The 21608-nt window shown below is 40.6% G+C and overlaps 1 protein-coding gene across 3 annotated transcripts in view; it reads left to right on the forward strand.

Moving 5' to 3' along the window:
- Nucleotides 1–20195, forward strand: part of ARHGAP42 (Rho GTPase activating protein 42) — a 303520-nt gene extending 283325 nt beyond the window's left edge. For all 3 annotated transcript variants that reach the window (XM_062196912.1, XM_062196913.1, XM_062196914.1), the window contains 3 exons: nt 925–987; nt 12638–12717; nt 14911–20195. In XM_062196912.1, coding sequence (XP_062052896.1) covers nt 925–987; nt 12638–12717; nt 14911–14999 — 232 coding nt within the window. In that variant the 3' untranslated portion in view covers nt 15000–20195. The remainder of the gene's footprint in view (nt 1–924; nt 988–12637; nt 12718–14910) is intronic.
- Nucleotides 20196–21608: the final 1413 nt, after the last annotated feature.

Below are 21608 nucleotides of genomic sequence, written 5' to 3' on the forward strand. Positions count from 1 at the left end.
GGTCAGGAATCCAGCTGCTGTGGAAGAAACAAATATATTTGTAAATCTGTCTACTCCCCAGCGTGTGTAAACAATCAAGGGAAATTAAATTTTAACCCAACGTGTCAGGGAAGATGCGAGGATATAAACTCCCTTCTTTGTGGAAGAAAGAAAAGAGCTTCTGTTTTGTGATTGTCCTGATAGCTGAAGTACTAATTAAAATGAAGGAGTGTATGTTCTATATTAGATGTAAAATGACCCTTGAGACAGTCAGATGGCTTTAATTGAGGTGGTCAATTAAAGAACAAGATAGACTTTGAAAGTCTAATTCAGGTGCCTCATTTCAGTTGTTTACCATTCATACCCAGTAGCCTCACCACTTTGAGTAGAAACTCTCTGGACTCCCACGCCATAAATTGAAATTTTCAAACAAGATTTGAATCAAAAAATGTATCTATTGGCAATAGTTTCAGAGTTTGGCCTAAACAGTTTGCAGGAAATATGTTCAAATATTTAAAAGGATACTTGAAATTATGTCTAGTTAGTTGTTTGGTAGCGATCAGAAGGAACAACAGTTCTCCCTGCATGTCAGTTTGGTTCTTTGATTCTTCCCTGGTGGCTCCACAGGCATCAATAGCGTGCTCCCAGGAGCACAGTGGGATACAGTGTTCCTGTTACTGCTCCCTCAGTTTGGAGGTTAAAAAGGATGAGAGCGCTAAGAATCCCCAGGGGATGTAGCTGTAGGCTTATTACACTCTGATGCTTTTTGAACTGGAGATTAGAATTAAAAATCTTCCACATTAAAGCTTAGACAATTAAAAGCCAGGTCCGATTTTGATGATAGTTCTTAACCAATTATTGTTTTTGTTGAACTGACAACCCTGAATTTCACCTTGAACACAATAATTTTCGAAGTGAAGAATTATTTCCAAAATTATTTTTCAGAGTGGCGGCAAAAGCCCAGCTGTTTGAAAATGTTGGTTCACTTAAGCCGGTTTCTTCTGGGCGGTAAGTTCTCAGATCCATTAAACACATTTGAAAACATAAATGAAATGTTAACGCTGTTGCCTAGGATTGACATGACAGATTACTCAAGGCAGCTCTGTCCTGAGATATGTTGGTCGAAGCCACATCCACTGGCACTTCACAGGAGGTCGTGTCTGAATGGCATTTAGCATCCAGCTTCTTAATAGCAATGCCTCCTTTGCTAAAATCTTCCCAGAAGGATTGTAAACAACAGACTTCCAAAAAGAAAGCATTTCCATAATCCTTTGTGTACCGTTGAGCATCATTTTGGGAGCAATTTCAAAAGTGCATTCTTGACTTTTGTAAGTTATCTAACTTTTTCTGGAAGAATCCTACAGGGCTTCCATTGAAAACCTTGGTTATTCTTAAGGAGCAGTGAGGTATTGTAGAGCTAATTACTCCAGGTGCCTCTGTGTTTTAAGTACAAGACTTCATTCAGGCTTTCCAGACTTTACATTCTACTCCATTGTTGAAATGATATGAGTTATTACATCTTGCTGCTATTAATGTGTTTGCTTCTAAAGTTCTTGGTTCCTTTTCTTTTCTTTGTTGCAGTTTGGTTTGTTATTTGAATAATAGAATTTCTTAAAGGTGGCTGTGTGTGTGTGTGTGTGTGTGTATATATACTAGCAGCAGCTACTGCAAATAGGCATTTTCATAAGTACTTGCTCAAAGAACATATAAAAGAGAGAACTTGAAGAGTAACAATTGATTTTCCATTTGGATGTACTGATGCATTTTTGAGCTTCCTATGTCTGGATAATTGAGACTTTGAAGTTATCAAAGATAATCCTTATTAAAGTTATACAGCCAGAGGCAAGCACTGTGGCATAGTAAATAAAGCCACTGCCTACAATGCCGACATCCCATATGAGTGCCAGTTTGTGTCTCAGCTGCTCCACTTCTAAGCAAGCTCCCTACTAATGGCCTAGGAAAAGCAGCAGAAGATGGCCCAAGTACTTGGGCCCCCGCTACCCACCTGGGAGACCTAGTAAAGCTCCTGGCTCCTGGCTTCAGCCTGATGAGCACTGGCCATTATGGTCATTCAGGGAGTGAACCAGCAGATAGATTTCTCTCTTTGTCTCTGTCTCTGTCTCTCTCTCTCTCCCCCTCCCTTTCTCTCTCTCTGTCTCTTCCTCACTATCTATAACTCTGACTTTCCAAATAAATATTTTTTTTTAAAAAGAAAGGATTTATTTACTTATTTGAAGTGCAAACTTAAAGAGAGGCAGAGAAAGAGCTCTTCCATCTGCTGATTCACTCCCCAAATGGCCACAATGGCCAGAGCTGGGCTTATCCAAAGCCAGGAGCCAGGAACTTCTTCCAGGTCTCCCATGTGACTTGGGTCATCTTCTACTTTCCCAAGCCATAGGAGAGAGCTGAATGGGAAGTGGAGGATCTGGGACTTGAACCAGCACCTAAATGGGGTGCCGACACTGCAAGTGGTAGCTTTACCCGCTACACCACAGCACTGGCCCCATAAAGACATCTTTTTTTTTTTTTTTTAAAGGTTATTCAACAAAAGAATTTTATCAACATTTTCAAAGTTTGTGGGTTTTTTTTTTTTTTTTAAACAGCAAGCATTTCTTAAGCAACTGTGTGATGCTAGATTTGTGCTAGTTACCAGGGATACCAGTGCCTTCACACTCTTTCTGATTTTTTCCAAAGCCTAGTGAGGGTCTTCGAATGTTATTTTGTGGTGGTTTTTTGGTTTTTTTTTTTAGCTCCACTGATTAGAGGCACTTTGATCTCTTAACTGGGTGGTAGTGCCTTGCATTGATACGTCTGATTCCTGAGTACTCTCAGATAAGCCTCTTATCTCTGTACACAGCATCTTCATCTTCTTCCTTTTTACCAAGGCATGGTGAAAACCAAGCCTGCATTCCAGAGCAAACATCATTTCTCTAAGATTGTCATCATTTTTAGGGTTTAGTGTAAAAGCGATGTAAGCTTGCTACTTCCATCTCTTGCACTATATGGCTGAATTTTTCCACTAGATGGCACTCGTTCATTAGAAATCTCCAAACAGAATCTAACTTCAGAAAAAAATTTCCAGTCACCTCATAGATATCAAAACAAAAAGATGCTCAAATCCCTCAAATAAAATGACATAGAATTTGTATATAACCCACAAACATTATATACCTTAAATCATCTCCAGGCTACTTTTGATATCTACTGCAATGTACATGATATATAAGTGATTGGCTATATTTCTTAGGAAGTAATGGCAAGGGAGAAAAGTCTGTCCATGTTCAGTGTGGGTGCATTTTTTTTTAAATTTATTTGACAGGTAGAGTTATAGACAGTGAGGTAGAGACAGAGAGAAAGCTCTTCCTTCCGTTGGTTCACTCCCCTAATGGCTGCCACGGCCGGCGCTGTGCCGATCTGAAGCCAGGAGCCAGTTGCTTCCTCCTGGTCTCCCATGCAGGTGCAGGGCCCAAGCACTTGGGCCATCCACCACTGCCTTCCCATGCCACAGCAGAGAGCTGGACTGGAAGAGGAGCCTTCGGGACTAGAACCCGGCACCCAAATGGGATGCTGGCGCCGCAGGTGGAGGACCAACCAAGTGAGCCACAGCGCCGGCCCCACATTTTGTTTTTAATATTTTTGAACCATGGTTGGTTGAATCTGTGGTTGTGGAACTTGCAGATATGAAGGGCCAACTGGTCTGTAATCTCACAGAGCTTTAAGGAAAAAAGCTGTTAATGAAGTAAATCAGGACACTGTTGTATCATAAAATTTATTCATATCTAGGCATTTTTAATAATATACTTTTATTTTCTAGTACATTAGCTTCTAATGGGTATTAGCAAAAGCTTAGAGCTCACTCAGCTCTACATTCAGAGTTGCAGTCTTCCTCTGTCATCCAGTCAGTTGAATTTCTGGACTGTGTATAACTTGTCCCTGAAACAGACACAGTGAAACAGGAATTTTGGCCCCTTACTTCCTAGTTGTACAACTTTGTAGTTACATACTTTGGTAATCCACTTACTTTATTTACTTATGTACTAAAGGTCATAATTCTGAGCCTTCTGAATCGTTATAAAAATATACAACAATGTACTTCACATACATGGTAGAAGCTGTGTGGATTAGCTCTACATTTATAGGTATTATTATAACTGTTGCTTATATTGCTTGTCCAAGACACTTAGTTCTCTAATATGTTAGCAGTATTTCAATACTAACTCTTAACAGTCATCTGATTCTCTTTTCTACTATTAAATAAAGCTAAACAACAGAAGTTAAGGACATTCCCTAACTAACCTTCTACAATGCCTGTCTCATGCTCCTTCTGCGAAATAAGGATTACTCTTGGAATGACCCAGAGGTAGTAGGAAGACTAGTCATGTTTGTGAAAGAGATAGGCTGGGATGTTTTGGTGAATGACCTTGAGCAACAGAAAAATACTACCTCTGGGAGTCACTGCAGACTTCAGATGTCACCAGCAGATGGGTGGCCTGATGAGCAATGCACCTAACAGATCAGACAAGTGACTTTTCCATGAAGTTGTGGAGAAGGGAGAGCAGCAACTATGTAGAATATAATGGTAAAAATTAGGTCATAATTAGGAGAGTAGCAAAAGTATGAAAAGCAATAAGGAAATTTTATGACTAGGATAGGACTGAGTAGCTGCTTTGATACTTTGAGTAATGTAAAGAACATTCTAAGTGTCTGATAGTAAGAATCAGAAAGAATGGTAGTTTGGCATTTGGCATCTGATCTCAGTTTTGTACACACACAGAGGGCATGGCAGTGCTGGACATGGAGTTTGAGGAGCCTGGAGCACAAGTGAGAGGTGATTAGAAATACAGAGCTAGAACCAGGGCAGCACACAGAGTTTGATGCCATTTGAGCAACTTAAATTGCAGCAATTTCACTGCATAGGTAAAGGTGTCAGTACCTAGCATAGAGGATTTATTGCTTGGAAAAGGGAAAAAAAATGGCTAAGCATTGGTCTTTGGCAGATGATTTTACTTAAAAAAAATTTTTTTTGATGGTTTTATTTAGGGAACAATGTGAAAGAGTGGTTAGGAAGTAAAGGCATGGCCGCCTGTGGAGAAAAGAAAGAAATGTCAAGGAATCAAGAGAGGATGCTGGATTTAACTCCTAAGATAAAACTAGCACTCTTTAAGATAGCATGCCCAGTGAAGTGGAGAGGTAACACTCTAAGACTTGGATTCTTGAATGTTTATCTACTCATTTTATTTATTTGAAAGTGAGTGACAGAGAGACAGAAAGAGAAAGAGACCTTATGTCTCCCGCTTCACTCTCCAAATGCCCACAAATGGCTTGGGGCCAGGATAGAATGAAGTCTAGAGACAGGAGCTCCATCCAGGTGTCCCACATGGGTTGCAGGGGCTCAAATACTTGAGCCATCATCTGCAGCCTCCAAGGCACATTAGCAGGAAGCTAGATCAGAAGTAGAGGCAGGACTGACAGCACCCTGATATGTGGGCATCTCATCTGGTGGCCTAGCGTGTTGCACCACAACACTTACCCCTACAATATTTATTAAAATGAAGATACTGGGGGTAGACATTTGGCTCAGCAGTTAATTACCAGTTAGAACCTCCATATCCCATATTGGAGTATGGGGTTGGAGTCTCAGCTGTGTTCCTGATCCAGCCTCCTGCTAATGCACACCTGGGAGGCAGCAGGTGAGACTGAGCTGGTGGGGTCCCTGCTACCCACATAGGAGACCTGAATTGAGTTCCCAGCTCCCAGTTTTGGTCCATCTCAGCCCTGGCCATTGCTGACATTTGAAGAATGAACCAACAGATAAAATCTGTCTTTCTGACTCTACCTCTTTCTCTCGCTCTCTACCAATGATTATTAGTGTACGAAAAGTGGAGAACCAATGAAGTAGAGAGGAATGCCATAGTACACCACACTAAGCAGATGTTGGTTATTTCCACTTATTTTCCTTAATCTGTGGAATACCTTCCAGATGTCACTAGGCTCTGCCTCAGCATTACAGAGGAGTGTGGGAACCAGTACCCTAAAAGCCTTCACCATGGTGTGACCCACTTAAAGTGTGATTTAGGCAAGCTCCATAGCTATCTTCTTGAATTGAGAATTCAGGAAATTGAGAATTGAGAGCTTGGTTCATTCTAAAGCCTCGTGTATTTCTATTTTAATTTAAAGAACCAATATTTTGCTATAACTAAAAAACACAAAAACAAAGCTCAGCATAATCTTCTTATCCAGGGAGTCTGAGTTTTGAGAAGAGTCTAAGTCATTGGTTTGAGAGCAGATGATGCATCTCATATTGGATCCAGAAAGCATCATGACACTCATGAGAAAGAAAAAAAGAAGCTTTGGTTTTTAAAGGAATAATCTAATTTTATCTTCTAAAAATTGTGGAGAGTGTTAATAAATTAAAAGGTAATAAATAATGACCCAAATATCATTATCTAAAGATAATGACTATCAAATTTTGGTGCATAGTCGTATAATCTCATCTGTGACAGTGCTTCTCAAACTTTTTAGTCTTGGAACACCTTTATAAACTTAAAAGAGCATTAAGGCTCTTTTGTTTATTGGGTTATATCTATTGGTACTAGTTGTATTAGAAATTAATGAATTATTATTTTTAATTTGAGAGAGTAAGAAATAGAGCATCTATACTCTGGTTCACGCCCCAAATACTCACTACAGCTGGAGCTAGACTAGACCAAAGCCAGGAGTCTGGAATTCAAGCCAGGTCTCCCACATGGCTGGCAGGCATCCAAGTACCTGCTCCCTCCCAAGGTGTCCATTAGCAAGAAAGTCAGATGTGGAGCTAGGACTCTAACTCAGAAACTATATTATAGGATACAGGCATCCCTACCATCATCTCATCCACAAAACCAAAGGCCTACCCTGTATTAGAAATTTTTTTAAAGACTTATTTTATTTCTTTGAAAGGCAGAGTTACAGAAAGGGAGGAAGGGAGGGAAGAACAGAGGGAAAGAGAGAAAAAAAGAGAGATCCATCTTCCATCTGCTTGTTCACTCCCCAAATAGCAGCAATGGGTGGGCCTGGGCCAGATCAAAGCCAGGGATCAGGAGCTTCAGCTGGGTCTCCCACATGGTTGCAGGAGCCCAAGAATATGGACCATCATCTCCTGCTTCCCCAGGCACATTAACAGAGAGCTGGATGGGAAGTGGAGTAACTGGGACTCAAACAGGTGCCCATGTGAGACATCCAATCCTAACACAGATATCCAAGCTGGTAATGGCCAGTGTTTGTTGAACAACAACAACAACAACAAAAGAACTATGAATATAACATGTGACAAATTTTAAGAAGTTTCCAACTGGTGATCAAGAAGCAAGTACAATGTTTATTGTTAAATTGTCATGGGCGATTTAGGGGTCATTCTAAATATTTTTGCTTTACATACTAGCGTTGTTTCATGGAATGTGTTCCTCAATAGCATTATTTGTAGTTCCTAGCATTTCACTGGATTCATGTACTCTTTATGGAGTCCTATATGCTTAGATTGTAATTTTTTGTTTCTAGATTTTATACTAACACATAATACTATAATATTTGTCTGTACTTCTCTTTCCTTTAGAAGGAAAGTATACAAAGTGTGTGTGTGTGTGTGTGTATTAAGTGGCCCTCCAGAAAATGTGTTGATTTTGGTGAATTTTTTATTTCTCTTAAATTTAAGATGAGCATTGGTGAATTTTGCACACTGACTTTTTCAAGCCTTTGTAAGTTTTTTTATCAGCATTAGACTGCATTGAGAATTAGGAATGAAGCTTGTGAGCAGATCATTTTCCCAATGATGAGGAGAAGAAATGGCTTTTAGGACTGTGGAGTCATTACCTTATTCTCCCACGTAGTAAAAGTAGGATATTGAAAACCCTTTTCAAAGGGATATTAGACTTTTCTGAAGAAAAATACAATAGGTGACAGTGTTATTTTCACATCCTTTTCAATACACAAGGCAGTAAAAGAGGAAGCATTAGCACCTGGAGAGGAAACTTTGCTGTCACAGAGTCCACATTAACCATCAGAGCTCAGGGATGTGTTAGCACCTGGAGTTACAGATTTCAGAGGAAAATTATGTCTGTCTAGACATATGCACAAGTAATTGAAGAGTCATGACAGATAACACTTTGTACTGTGTGTTTATGATACATTTAACAATATCTATTTAGTATAATAATCTTTATGTTTGTGCCCCCATCTAGTCCTCATATAGGAGAACACTCATGTCTGAAATATTAACAAAAAGAATTTGGTTGTATTTTAAATTGTAGTTTCACCAATTATATCATTGCAAAGAATATTCCATAATAACCATATTTAAAACTTTGGAAATTATGTCCTTATAGATTTTAGCAGTTTATCTTAATTATTACAAGAAATAATATCATGTTTGTTGGAAGAAATTGTCATGGTTAGAAAAATTTATTTTTTGAGAAATACTTACATATTTTTAGGGAAATTGTTCTTCAGTCCTCAGATCAAATGGTTATAGCTGGCTAGAAGTTTTATAGGAAAAACTAATGTGTGTTTAAGATTGACATGGTCTGATTCTTAGAAGTCTTTGGAACTTGGTAACATCCTCATCTAGTGCCCTCCTCCTGTATGCAAGCAACACACTCATGTGCATGTGTTCAGGTGCATACGTGCAGAGCTTTTTAAATGCAAAACTCGGCCGGCGCCATGGCTCTGCCTAGCGGCGCCGGCACACCGGGTTCTAGTCCCGGTCGGGGCGCCGTATTCTATCCCGGTTGCCCCTCTTCCAGGCCAGCTCTCTGCTGTGGCCCGGGAGTGCAGAGGAGGATGGCTCAAGTGCTTGGGCCCTGCACCCGCATGGGAGACCAGGAGAAGCACCTGGCTCCTGCCTTGGGATCAGCGCGGTGCACCGGCCACAGCGTGCTGGCTGCGGCAGCCATTGGAGCGTGAACCAATGGGAAAGGAAGACCTTTCTCTCTGTCTTTCTCTCTCTCTGTCCACTCTGCCTGTCAAAAAAAAAAAAAAAAAAAAAAAAGAATGCAAAACTCATCCTTCTCTGGGTGCTTCCACTATCTCAGTTCCGCCTTAGCCTGGGAAGTTGTATTGTGTGGACTGATGGTCTTTCCCAGATGTGCTTTCCTAGCAACCTTGCTGGAATTGTAGACTGAGACTCACATCAAGTGAAGCAGACTGGCCAGAACTTCTCTGTCAGAGTCTACGTTAAATCTCCCTGTATAAGAATCTTCCTGGGGGCCGGCATTGTAGGTCAGTGTTTTAAGCTGCTACCAGAAATGCCAGTATCTCATATGGAGTGCCAGCTGAAGTCCTGACAGCTCCACTTCCGATCCAGCTTCCTGCTAATGCGCCTGGGAAAGCAGCACAAGATGGCCAAAGTAGTCGGGCACCTGCACCCATGTGGGAGACCTAGATGGAGTTCCAGGCTCAACTTTAGCCTGGCCCAGTTCTGGCCAATGTGGCCATTTAGGGAGTGAACCAGTAATGGAATCAATCAATCAATCAATCTCTCTCTAACTCTGCTTTTCAAATAAATAAATCACTTTTTAAAAAAAAAAAATAGAAGGAATGAATTACTTAAAAAGCAAATGATTCTTTCTCTATAAAAGTCTTCCTGTGCAAGCTTTTGAATCCTTAAATAGTCTTTAGGATCCCAGATTAAATGACAATTCGTCTTTCTGGAAGTCAGAGATCAAACCTAGGTGCTACTCCAGCAGAGAAATAAGATGGGACACTGATGTTTTGGAGAGCTGCAGGTGGCAGTTATTACAGTGCTTCTTTGCAGGCTTAGTGCTAGTACCTCAGCACGAACAAACAAGAGATACTGAGTCTTTAAATTGACTTACGTAGAAAAGGAGACTAGAACATGTTTCCTTTTTTCACTCTCATTGAGGTAGTGAGTGTTGCTGAATTACCAAGGGTGGGGCATCATGTGTAGAGGTTACATTGTAGTTGAGGAAGAAGATAAAAATATCAGCAATAGCAACAAATACCAGACATAAACACCACATAGACTGGAAGTAGGATGTGATCATTGCCTGGGCAGCTATTGTAGTGTCCGTGGTCAGGAAGGGCCTGGCCTTCAGCAGAGGTCATGAACTTTCATGTGGACTTGGAATTACACAGCCACATGAAAATAAACAGGAGAACATCTCAGGGAGAGAGCAAAGCTAGCCTGGAGATGGCATTGAGTTTGGTGAGTTTGAGGAGAAAAAGGGCTGGTGTGACTGAATAGAGTGCGTGAACAGAGGCAGACCCAAAAGGGGTAAGGCAGACAGGTACGGGCTTGTGTACCGTTTGTAGGCCAGCGTGGAAAACTACCTGAAGGCGTGTTATCAGGGAAGTGACATGATCTGATCGACAGTTTGACAACTGCCCTCGGGATGATCTGTGACGAATGGATTTTACGTGAACAAAAAGGAAACCTGGGCCAGCGCCGTGGCTTAACAGGCTAATCCTCCACCTTGCAGCGCCGGCACACCGGGTTCTAGTCCCGGTTGGGGCTCTGGATTCTATCCTGGTTGCCCCTCTTCCAGGCCAGCTCTCTGCTATGGCCCGGGAAGGCAGTGGAGGATGGCCCAAGTGCTTGGGCCCTGCACCCGCATGAGAGACCAGGAGAAGCACCTGGCTCCTGGCTTCAGATCAGTGAGATGTGCCAGCTGCAGCAGCCATTGGAGGGTGAACCAACAGCAAAAAGGAAGACCTTTCTCTCTCTCTCTCTCTCTCTCTCTCTCTCTCACTATCCACTCTGCCTGTCCAAAAATAAATAAATAAATAAATAAAAATAAAAAAAAAAAAAAAGGAAACCTGGAGGTTGGTGGAAGCCATTTACATCATGCAGGCCAGAAGGGACATTGGCTTGGACTCTGCTTGTGGAAGAGATAAGTGGATGAAGTCAGAGAAGTTGTAGGTCTTTCCAATGTCATTGAATGTTACAGATAAGGAAGACCTGACCAGTGGCTTAATTAGCACCCATGGATGATGGCTTTCTTTGTGATGGTTCAAATGCGTTAAAATTCTGACTTTTTTTTTTTTTTAAGAGTATCTGGCTGCATTGAGTGTGGTGTTTTCACTTTTTAGGAGATGAGTATACTCTCAGATTTGCAAAGAACTCCCATCTGTCCCTGCCAAGTCCCTGGCAGTGCAGCTATAGTTGATTGCCATTTGTCATTATCTTACCCTATATTTTTTTATATCATGCCCATTCATTTGACTTGCCATATCCTTTTCTTTTTGAAATAATTTATTGTTTTGAAAGTCAGTGTTACAGAGAGGCAGAGGCAGAGAGAGAGGGAGGAAGAGAGAGAGGTCTTCATCGCTGGTTCCCCTCCAGGTGGCCGCTATAGCCAGAGCAGTGCCGATCTGGAGCCAGGAGCTTCTTCCAGGTCTCCCACGTAGGTGCAGGGGCCCAAGGACTGCTTTCCCAGGTCATAGCAGAAAGCTGGATCGGAAGTGGAACAGCTGGGACTTGAGCTGGTACCCATATGGGATGCCAGCACTACAGGCAAAGGCTTTAACCCACTGTGCCACAACACTGGCCTCTTGCCATATTCTATAGACCTTTTAATTTTTGATTGTCACCTCAGGTAACATAAAAATGAAAGTGGTTTTAAAAAAAAAAAAAAGCTTTAGGGTTTCCAGTAATCTTGGTTTTTATGCAGCTGTAAAAACAGCATATTGGCTGGTGCAGCGGCTCACTAGGCTAATCCTCCGCCTGCGGCGCCGGCACCCCGGGTTCTAGTCCTGGTTGGGGTGCCGGTTCTGTCTCGGTTGCTCCTCTTCCAGTCCAGCTCTCTGCTGTGGCCCATGTGCTTGGGCCCTGCACCTGCATGGAAGACCAGGAGGAAGCACCTGGCTCCTGACTTCGGATCGGCACAGTGTGCTGGCCACAGTGCACTGGCCATAGCGGCCACTTGTGGGGTGAACCAATGGAAAAAGGAAGACCTTTCTCTCTGTCTTGCTCTCTCACTAACTCTGCCTGTCACAAAAAAAAAAAAAAAAAAAAGCCTATTTAGCAGCTCACTAACAATGAAATAATAGTTGTCTTTTAAAAAATGTGTTCATTTATTTGAAACACAGAGTGACAGAGAGAAGGTAAAGATACAGATCTTACATCCACTGGTTCACTCCCCAAATGGCTACAATGACCCGGACTGGGCTATGTCCAGGCCAAGGAGCTGGGAACTCCATCCTAGTCTCCCACATGGGTAGCAGGGGCCCAAGCACTTGGGCCATCCTCTGCTGCTTTCCTAGGCAGCTGGATTGGAAGCAGAGCAAGAGGGACTTGGACCAGCACTCCAATATGTGACGCCAGCATCTCAAACGGCAGCTTAACCCATTATGCCACTATGCCAGCCATAGAGCAGCCTTTATAACCAATCTGAGCTGTGTGTCATAAGCCAGGTACTCAGCCATGGAGGAAACTGCCTTAGAAACAGAAAAAGGGCTTTTGGTGTGGTGGTAAGTTTTGATTTCTTGATTGTGTGCAGTTTGTGGAAAATGCACTAATAGACCTTTCCATGTGTGGTTTCTCTGTGGGTGTTACATTCCGGTTACAACTAAAAATTAGTAGCATTCTTGAAGAAAAACTTTAACTGTATCAATAGATACACTTGGTTGCTTGTCGAGGTTTTGACAAATCATCTTACCCTTCCAGCCAAGCCAAAGCCATGTACTCCTGTAAAGCTGAGCACAGCCATGAGCTCTCCTTCCCCCAAGGGGCGATATTTTCTAACGGTAAGTCCGTCTAATTCCAGAACTTGCGTTTGTCTTCGTGAAGGAATGGTATAGTGGTAAAGAACTGAAAGTAGCAGCCATGAGGCCCAAATTCCGTTCTAGAGCCTGCCCCTTACAACCTGCGTTAATGAACGTGTATGATCCCTCTGGACTTGGCACGCTCCTCTGTGGATACACACGTTTGTGTGTATATGTGTACACCGACGCCTACTTGCATGTGTGAGAAAGAGATTGCTTTATTGATTATGTGAGCGCAAAAGCCATTCCAACTTTAAAGGGTTGTGATATTTGGTTCTGAAAATCTGCGTGAACATTCAAGGTTCATATTGATAAGTAACGACTTGGTCCTGCCATTTTTCCGTAAATATTCGTATCGTTTGCTTCGGATTTCCTTTCTACTTTTGCTAGATTTTTCTGCCATCACATCATTACATAATGACATACAGGGATATCTTGTGATACGATTATTGTTATTTTTTTAAAAGATATTTATTTGTTTATTTATTTGAAAGTCAGAGTTACACAGAGAGAGAAGGAGAGGGAGAGGGAGAGGGAGAGAGGTCTTCCATCTGCTGGTTCACTCCCCAATGGGCTGCAATGGCCAGAGCTGTGCTGATCCAAAGCCAGGAGCTTCTGGGTCTTCCACATGGGTGCCGGGGCCCAAGAACTTGGGCCATCTTCTACTGCTTTCCCAGGCCATAGCAGAGAGCTGGATTGGAAGTGGAGTGGCCAGGACTTGAACCTGTGCCCATATGGGATGCCAGCACTGCAGGCAGCGGCTTTACCTGCTATGCCACAGTGCGCCAGCCCCAAGATTGTTGTTTTTAGCCCTTGTTTATACTCCTTTGGAACTGTGGTCTTCCTATTTTTTAACTTGTTCAATATTAAAATTAGTGGTGAATGAAGCCTATGATTATAAAGTAAATTGAAATTATGTCTTTGTAAAAATTAAAAAAAGAGGCTGGCGCCGTGGCTTAACAGGCTAATCCTCCGCCTTGCGGCGCCGGCACACCAGGTTCTAGTCCCGGTTGGGGTGCCAGATTCTATCCCAGTTGCCCCTCTTCCAGGCCAGCTCTCTGCTATGGCCCGGGAAGGTAGTGGAGGATGGCCCAAGTGCTTGGGCCCTGCACCCGCATGGGAGACCAGGAGAAGCACCTGGCTCCTGGCTTCGGATCAGCGAGATGCACCGGCCACAGCGGCCGTTGGAGGGTGAACCAACAGCAAAAAGGAAGACCTTTCTCTGTGTCTCTCTCTCTCACTATCCACTCTGCCGGTCAAAAAAAAAAAAAAAATTAAAAAAAGAAAGGAGGTATGGATTGAAGGAAGGGCAGTGAGAAGGAGGGAAATATGGTTGTCTTCTTGGAACTATACCTGTGAAATACATGAAATCTGTTCTGTTTATATTAATCAAAAATTTTTAAAAATTACCTTCTCTTCCACAGTAAAATGATGAAGATACTTTTTTTTTTAAATTTTTATTTTTTTATTTTATTTCATTTTTTTTGACAGGCAGAGTGTACAGAGAGAGACAGAGAGAAAGGTCTCCTTTTTGCCGTTGGTTCACCCTCCAATGGCCGCCGTGGTAGCGCGCTGCGGCCGGCGCACCGCGCTGTTCCAATGGCAGGAGCCAGGTGCTTCTCCTGGTCTCCCATGCGGGTGCAGGGCCCAAGCACTTGGGCCATCCTCCACTGCACTCCCTGGCCACAGCAGAGAGCTGGCCTGGAAGAGGGGCAACCGGGACAGGATCGGTGCCCCGACCGGGACTAGAACCCGGTGTGCCGGCGCCGCAAGGCGGAGGATTAGCCTAGTGAGCCACGGCGCCGGCCGATGAAGATACTTTTTAAAATGGCAGCTTAGTTAAGAGAAGGCTAACTATAGTATTTAATGTCAAAACAGGAACCCCCCCTGGGGTGGGGGGGGGGGACGGATACTTCTAGAATTGCTACCCTGGAGACTAGAACTAGAGATCAGAGGATGGATGGGAAAGAAAACCTTAACTTTAGACTTTCCTAGATGATTTGAAATTTTTTGGATATGTACATGTTATTTTTTCCCTTTTAAAATAAAACTGCTTTATTGAGACAAAAATCTGTACTGATGCAATCTGAATTGGATTTTTAACTCATTTGTTTATATAATTATATGAATCTAGTGGTGATTGAGTGATATTTATTTCTCTATTTATTTTGCCAGTGTACCCATCAGTGGAACCCGGATGGTTAAAGGCAACTTATGAAGGCAAAACAGGACTAGTCCCAGAAAATTATGTTGTCTTCCTCTAATGCTGTTTAGTGGATGGCAGTATCTTCATGGTATCCATGGTGACAAATAAGAAGTGCGATGATTTTATCTGACACAGATATGGGGATCAGCCCACTCAATGAAAACAGTCCATTTCTATCAAGTTCTTCACCAGCAGACTATGTAGCTCCATATTAATGGAAAAAGAAAACAAGAAAGTATAAACTATATACCATTCTTCCTTGCTGGTTTCTTATTTTAAAAATATTACTTTTCAAAATAACGGTAAGTCACTCTCTACAATGTCTCTTCCATAGTAACTGTGGAATCTCAAATACCATGTAAAAATATTATATCCCCAAAATTTGAAAACCGGAATCCTGCTATATGGATTTGGAGATGCATCTTTTACTGTCGGGCATTCTCTGAGCAACCTTGAACTCAGTACTTAAAAATGTAATTTAAATTGTTCATTTTATTATTTTTTTTCTTAAAAATATACTGCTTTTATATGTGATTGTTTTGCTGGTCCTAAACATTTCAAAGAAATAAGTCTTCATTCTAAGATAATTTTATTTTGTTTCCTAAATAGATGATAATATTCAGAAGCAATAATGTATATGATGTCTGTAAAGAAAGCCAACTTAAGTCATACACTGATTCCACTGTAAACAGTCCATCCAGCATTGCAGATAGCTTCCATGGGTCTAGAGGAGGGATCAGCAAACTGTTTCTGTTAAAGACTGTTAGTAAAAGGGTTTGTGGTGGGCTAGATTTGGCTTGTGGGTCATAGTTTGCTGACCCTTAGTTTAGAGATTGTGTGAAATTGTTCTTTGTAACTTTGGGATTTTATAAAATTTTACTGCATTAACATATAAATATTGGTAAGTCATACACATATACTCTCTGCTAGTAGCAGAATAGTGGCATCACAAAAGTATAGCTATAATAATGGCTAAACTGTAAAAGCACAGTACAAAGGCGTACTACTTAAATTCCACGTGTAACACTCTAAAGTGTCAAAATATTTTAATGGTACCCAGCATTGGCTTTGGGGACACTGTTTTACAAATGATAAAGATGTTTGATGATACTAGTAGGGAAGCTATGCCTCAAAGTCTATGTTTAGTTGAAACAGAAAATAAACAAAAAGACACAGGACTCTTCAATCATATTGAGTCACAAAAATTGAAATTGTGTCATCATCTTTAATAGTAATAAAATCTGTATGTGATTTTCTTTTATGCCAATAAGTGTAACATCCTTTATTAGGATTTTTTTCTGGATTTATAGAGAACAAAAATTTATGGATATATATATATATATATATATATCATCAACATTTGGTCATGCAGCAATCGTTTCTCTAATTTTTATTTCAACAATTCTAATATATTATTTCTATAAATATCTATTTGTGGCAAAAAAAACAAAAAAGAAACTTTCTTAGGATTCCAAAAAGTGGTTACTTACCAAGTGGCTGCTTACTTGGCCTTGATATCTTACTTGATACTTCAGACTTTCCCCTATATAGACACTCAGGTATTAACTTTTTAAATCTCTTTTTTACATGATATTGTAATCTGTAGCCTCAATCTCTTCTATGTTCAATTAATACTACTAGAACTAATAGGCTAAACACATACACACACAAACCATGCCTCAGTATTTATGCTTTTAAAAAGAAAAGTAATAAAAATAGCCAGAATTAGGATTAACCAGTGAAATGCATAGTAGTGAACAGAGTCACAGCCAGGAAAATATATCAGGGAATCAAAATAATGAAAAACATTCTAACAGGATAAAAATTGGTGATGTAATGGAAAAATCTGATGAAAGTGTATCTTGTTCTTTTTCCTCTTGCTGTTGACTCTGTTCGCTATAATAAGGTGCTGGAGCTTCTTGGCCAAAGTCCTTGGTGGCCGTTAGTAGTATTGACAGCATTGCAAGTCTAATTACCTTTTGCGGGAACAGAAGGTAGCCTTTCCAGTGTACCAGCCCTTAGTGGCTAGGGCACCCACGTTTTAAGCACTCTTGCCATTACCTGGCATTCTGCTGGATTAGAACCTCTCCAGGCAAATTGGCTTTCTTTCGAAGACCAACTTGACTCCAAAGAGAGATTCAGAATCCTACTTCACTTGCTGCTGCATAAAGAAATCTCAGCCTTCATTTTACTTTAACACAGACCAGAGTGTCCCTATTAGCTAGTAACACTGATGCTCAAGGAGAAACAAAAGCGGTTGCTTCTAGAACATGGGTGTGCCATCCAGCTCTCCTTCTAATGATGATACTTGCTTTGTGGCAGTCCCTACAGTGATCCCTTTCCTGAAGCAAGCAACAAATGTGTTGGTTCAAGTTATGCATTTGTTTGAAGTTTTCATCTTGCAGATTTGTGAGGAGGGTTCTTTTTCTTCATATTGATTACGTGTGTAAGCAAGACCTGGCTATATACTGGAGACAGGCTAAAGCTGCTTGTCTTTTGAAGTTAAGTTTCCTACAGATAAGGTATTTTGAGCATGGAAAAAATCATGGAAATTAAACACCTGGAGTATTAATTATACAGGAAAACAAAGCTACTCATTGGAATAGGACCACTTTCAGAATTGTAATAGTATTGCAATAACAGAATTTGAGCTTTTCGGAGACAATGTGAAGATATGTTAGAATTGCCAAATCCACTCTGTTGGAACATGCAACAAGTGTACCCTGATCACAACTTAGGATATAATCAGTGTGAGGATGACATTGAGAGGCCTAATCAAGGATCTCGCGTGTTACGTGACAACATCCCTGAGAATAAACTTTTATGAGTTTCACAGATGACTTTTTTGGTGTTCCATAACACCACCAAAATTATAGAAGCTTTTCAGTCAACTGAAGGATTTTTCTGTTGTGTTATGTGTTCATGTCTGAAAAGTAATCTTATATTCCTCTAAACGTCTGTGAAGCATGGAGAAGTTCTGTTTCTCCTTGTTTGATGTGAATGCTTTTGCTTGTTTGTTGCATTGGTTCTCTGTGCTTTGTAACGTACAGGAGCATAACAAGGCTTTTCAACACTGGCTCCTTTGCTGACTCTTTGCGGAATGGTGGGGGAAAAATGTACTTAACAATCCTTCAGTTTCAAACTATCCCGTTTCCCAAATAGGAAAAAATAAAGAGATACAACAAGTTTCATTTTATTCTTATTCCATGGTAATGAGCCTTATATGTTATGATTTGCCTTTTAAAGATCCACCATATTGTGAAGAAAACAAATCTTTTACCAAACTCCTACAAAGATGGCACCACCTTCTTACTGGTAGTTTTATTACTCAGGTCAGTCTGCATCAAAAAGGATATCATTCACCTGGAGGTTGATTGAGAGTCCCTCACAGCCTTGCCTTAAACAATTTCAATTTGTAGAACAAGTTGAGAAATCCTTTGTCTAAAATTCTGGGGACCAGAAGTATGTGGATTTCAGATTTGGGAAATTTTTTAAATACATGAGTTCTCTTAGGAATGAACGCAAGTCACATACTCCTGATACACAAAGCCTGAGGGTAATTTTATACAATGGGTTTAATAGCTTTTCTAGAATTTTCCATGATGCTGTCATGTTGATGCTCAAAAATATTTTAAGATTTCAGGTTTTTAGATTACGGATGCTCAACCTGTAATACCCTCAGTTATGTATGAAGGATGTTTTGATTAGCATTTAGAACCCCAATCTGATTCAGACTTCCCTGACTCAAATCAGAGGAAGACAATTTGGGAAGAGATTTTTATCTTTGGTTTTAAAATACCTAGGTAAACTGTAAATGTTACTATGATCTCACATCACTGAGCAGACTCCTAATCATATCTCCTGATAGAGAAACAGGCAGAAGCTTGCCTATTGTCTAGAAGTTCTTTTCCTCTTGACTAAAGGTCTCCCCCCTTAGGTAGGAATTGTTATTTAATTTTGCCTCCTACACAACATCAGAACACTTAAAAAATTTAGTTTTTCTGAACTGTCTAGATGTTGCCTGTCTCCTACCACTCACAAATTTAATATCAGGTATTTATCACTAGTCTCAATTTCCTGAACACATTAAGTGTATCCATCCATTGCAACCGTAATGCAGGTTCTGCCGGCAGTAACCCTGGGAGAACTCAGGCTTATGAATGATGTGGACTTTTACAGGATTAGATCAATGGCTAAGATTTTGCATTTTTTGTAGGCTAGTTACTATTTTAAATAACCTCACATGAGAATGATGACAGCACCTACAATAAGCCACTGGCAGAAAACTGATCTTCATGTCTACAACCAGTGCAAACCAGAACATGGGTTTGGGAATTTGGCAGGTCATCACTTCTGTCACTCAGAGAGGACAAGTTCCAGTGGGCTAAACACTGACTGTGTAGGGAGAAGAGTCTGTATGAAAAGTTTCACAAGGCAGGGATCATTTTCAATTATTACATACATAAATTTTCTTCACTATTCAAGATGCTTAAGTCCCTATTTGAAGCACCTCAGTATTGGAGGGGAATGTTGAATATGCTAAGACCACCTCAATGAGATAACCACCTTCTCCCCTTTGTATCACCTGTTATTTCTTGCTACCGATGGTATTTATGCTTCCATGGCTAAGAAGATCTCAGTGCCACCTTGAATCACTCTTATATTAAAAGTGTATGTTGTTCTATCTCTGACAGCAGAGGAGGTTTTTGTCTGCCAAAATATACTCAGCCACCTCCTTTTTGCAGCGAATGATACCCACGAGAACTAAGAACACTGGCGTCACATGATTGATGCTTAAAATCCAAGGGATCGCCACATAGTCAAAGCTGGGATTTCAAGAACTCTGAGCCAAAACGTTTACAAATAGGGAATTGGATGGGAAAGATGTCTGAGTTTGAAATTCAGAATGCTATTTATATACCATTAAAATTTAAGATATTATAGTTTCTATAAAAGTTGGATACTTAGATATACTGTAATGCTAGAAGCTTCTTTGCAGCCACTAACATGACACATTAAGTATGGAAAATATGAAAATGATTGTCAGTAAATTATCATATTGAATTTTTTGTTTATTTTGTAGTGTTTCTGTATTTGCACTTTTTGTGTATATATATATATATATATATTCACACCCATGCATATGCCAACATGTAAATAATCTCATGTTATTCCTTATCTGAATTGCCACAATAATGTATGTTTGCACTGTGTTTTAAATTACTTTAAAATAAACTGTATAAGCATGTTTGAATATAGTATTTCTGTTGAAGACCTACTGTGTTGGAGGACAGCTATCTTGGTTCAAAGAGCGGGAAACCAAGGTTTCCAGTACTGTGAACAATCATTTGGGGTATGGCTAGGTGGAAAATCATGGCAGAATATGGTGACCTTTTCATGACTGTTTGGTATTAGGAAAGATCAGGAAAATGTTACTGGTGATCCCTGTTAATAATGCAAATCTCTATAGAAGAGAGAGGTAAATGGGACATAAGCAAAATATCAACTATAATGGGCACACAGACTTACCTGAAAAAATAATGTATGTTTGCAAAAGTTTACATATGTGCTATGGAATGAGAATCCACATTCAAATACTTACATTTTTACTAGTTTTATGACCCTTTTAATCATTAATTGATGTCAAGCTAAAATTGTGTTTTTCTGCACCAAAGAAGGTGGATTGTGTATTTATTTTGTATTGCTGAATGGATTATTAGCTTGAGCAAATCAGGCCACCAAAACTAAACCTGACATGTTGAGCAATATACATACGACCTGATTTGCTCAAGTGAATTGTAATTCTTGGCACCATCAGAAGAGGCAATAAACTTATGCTATAATACCTGTAGACAAAAAGACTAATGCTACTCAATTCTCATAACTGATATTTTACAAGTAATGAAGATTAGTTCCCAATGACCAAAGCTGGAATGATTAGAGAACCAAAATACATAATAGAGTGTCAAATGATTTATAATCCAAAGTATAATATGAATATATAAAACTCCACAGTGATATAAGTAAATAACAATAAATTTCATTTATATAAAATAAAGGGGAGTTGGGATTAATCTTCTTTAGAAAAATATTCTAGGGGCCCGTGTTGTGGCACAGTGGGTTAACACCCTGGCCTAAAGCACCAGCATCCCATATGGGCGCCGGTTCTAGTCCCAGCTGCTCCTCTTCCCATCCAGCTTTCTGCTATGGCCTGGGATAGCAGTAAAAGATGGCCCAAGTCCTTGGGCCCCTGCACCCACGTGGGACACCCAGAGGAAGCTCCTGGCTCCTGGCTTTGTATTGGTGTTGTGGCCATCTGGGGAGTGAACCAGCGGATGAAGACTTGTCTCTCTGTTTCTACCTCTCTGTAACTCTGTCTTTCAAATAAATAAATCTTTTAAAAAAATATTCTAAATAATAATTGGAATTGTAGTTACCCTTCCCTATAAGAAGCAGGGTTTAAGCCTCCCCTCTTAAGGATGGTCTAGAATTAGTACTCATTTTAAAAATATAGAGCGTGGGCAACTATCATAACATTACAGGAAAGAAATCTGGCAGCCACTGTCTAAACAAGCAGAGGGGGCCGGGGCCGTGGCTCAGTAGGCTAATCCTCCGCCTTGCGGGCTGGCACACCGGGTTCTAGTCCCAGTCGGGGCACCGATCCTGT

This window comes from Lepus europaeus, chromosome 7, assembly GCF_033115175.1.
Source record: "Lepus europaeus isolate LE1 chromosome 7, mLepTim1.pri, whole genome shotgun sequence".
NCBI lineage: Eukaryota > Metazoa > Chordata > Mammalia > Lagomorpha > Leporidae > Lepus > Lepus europaeus.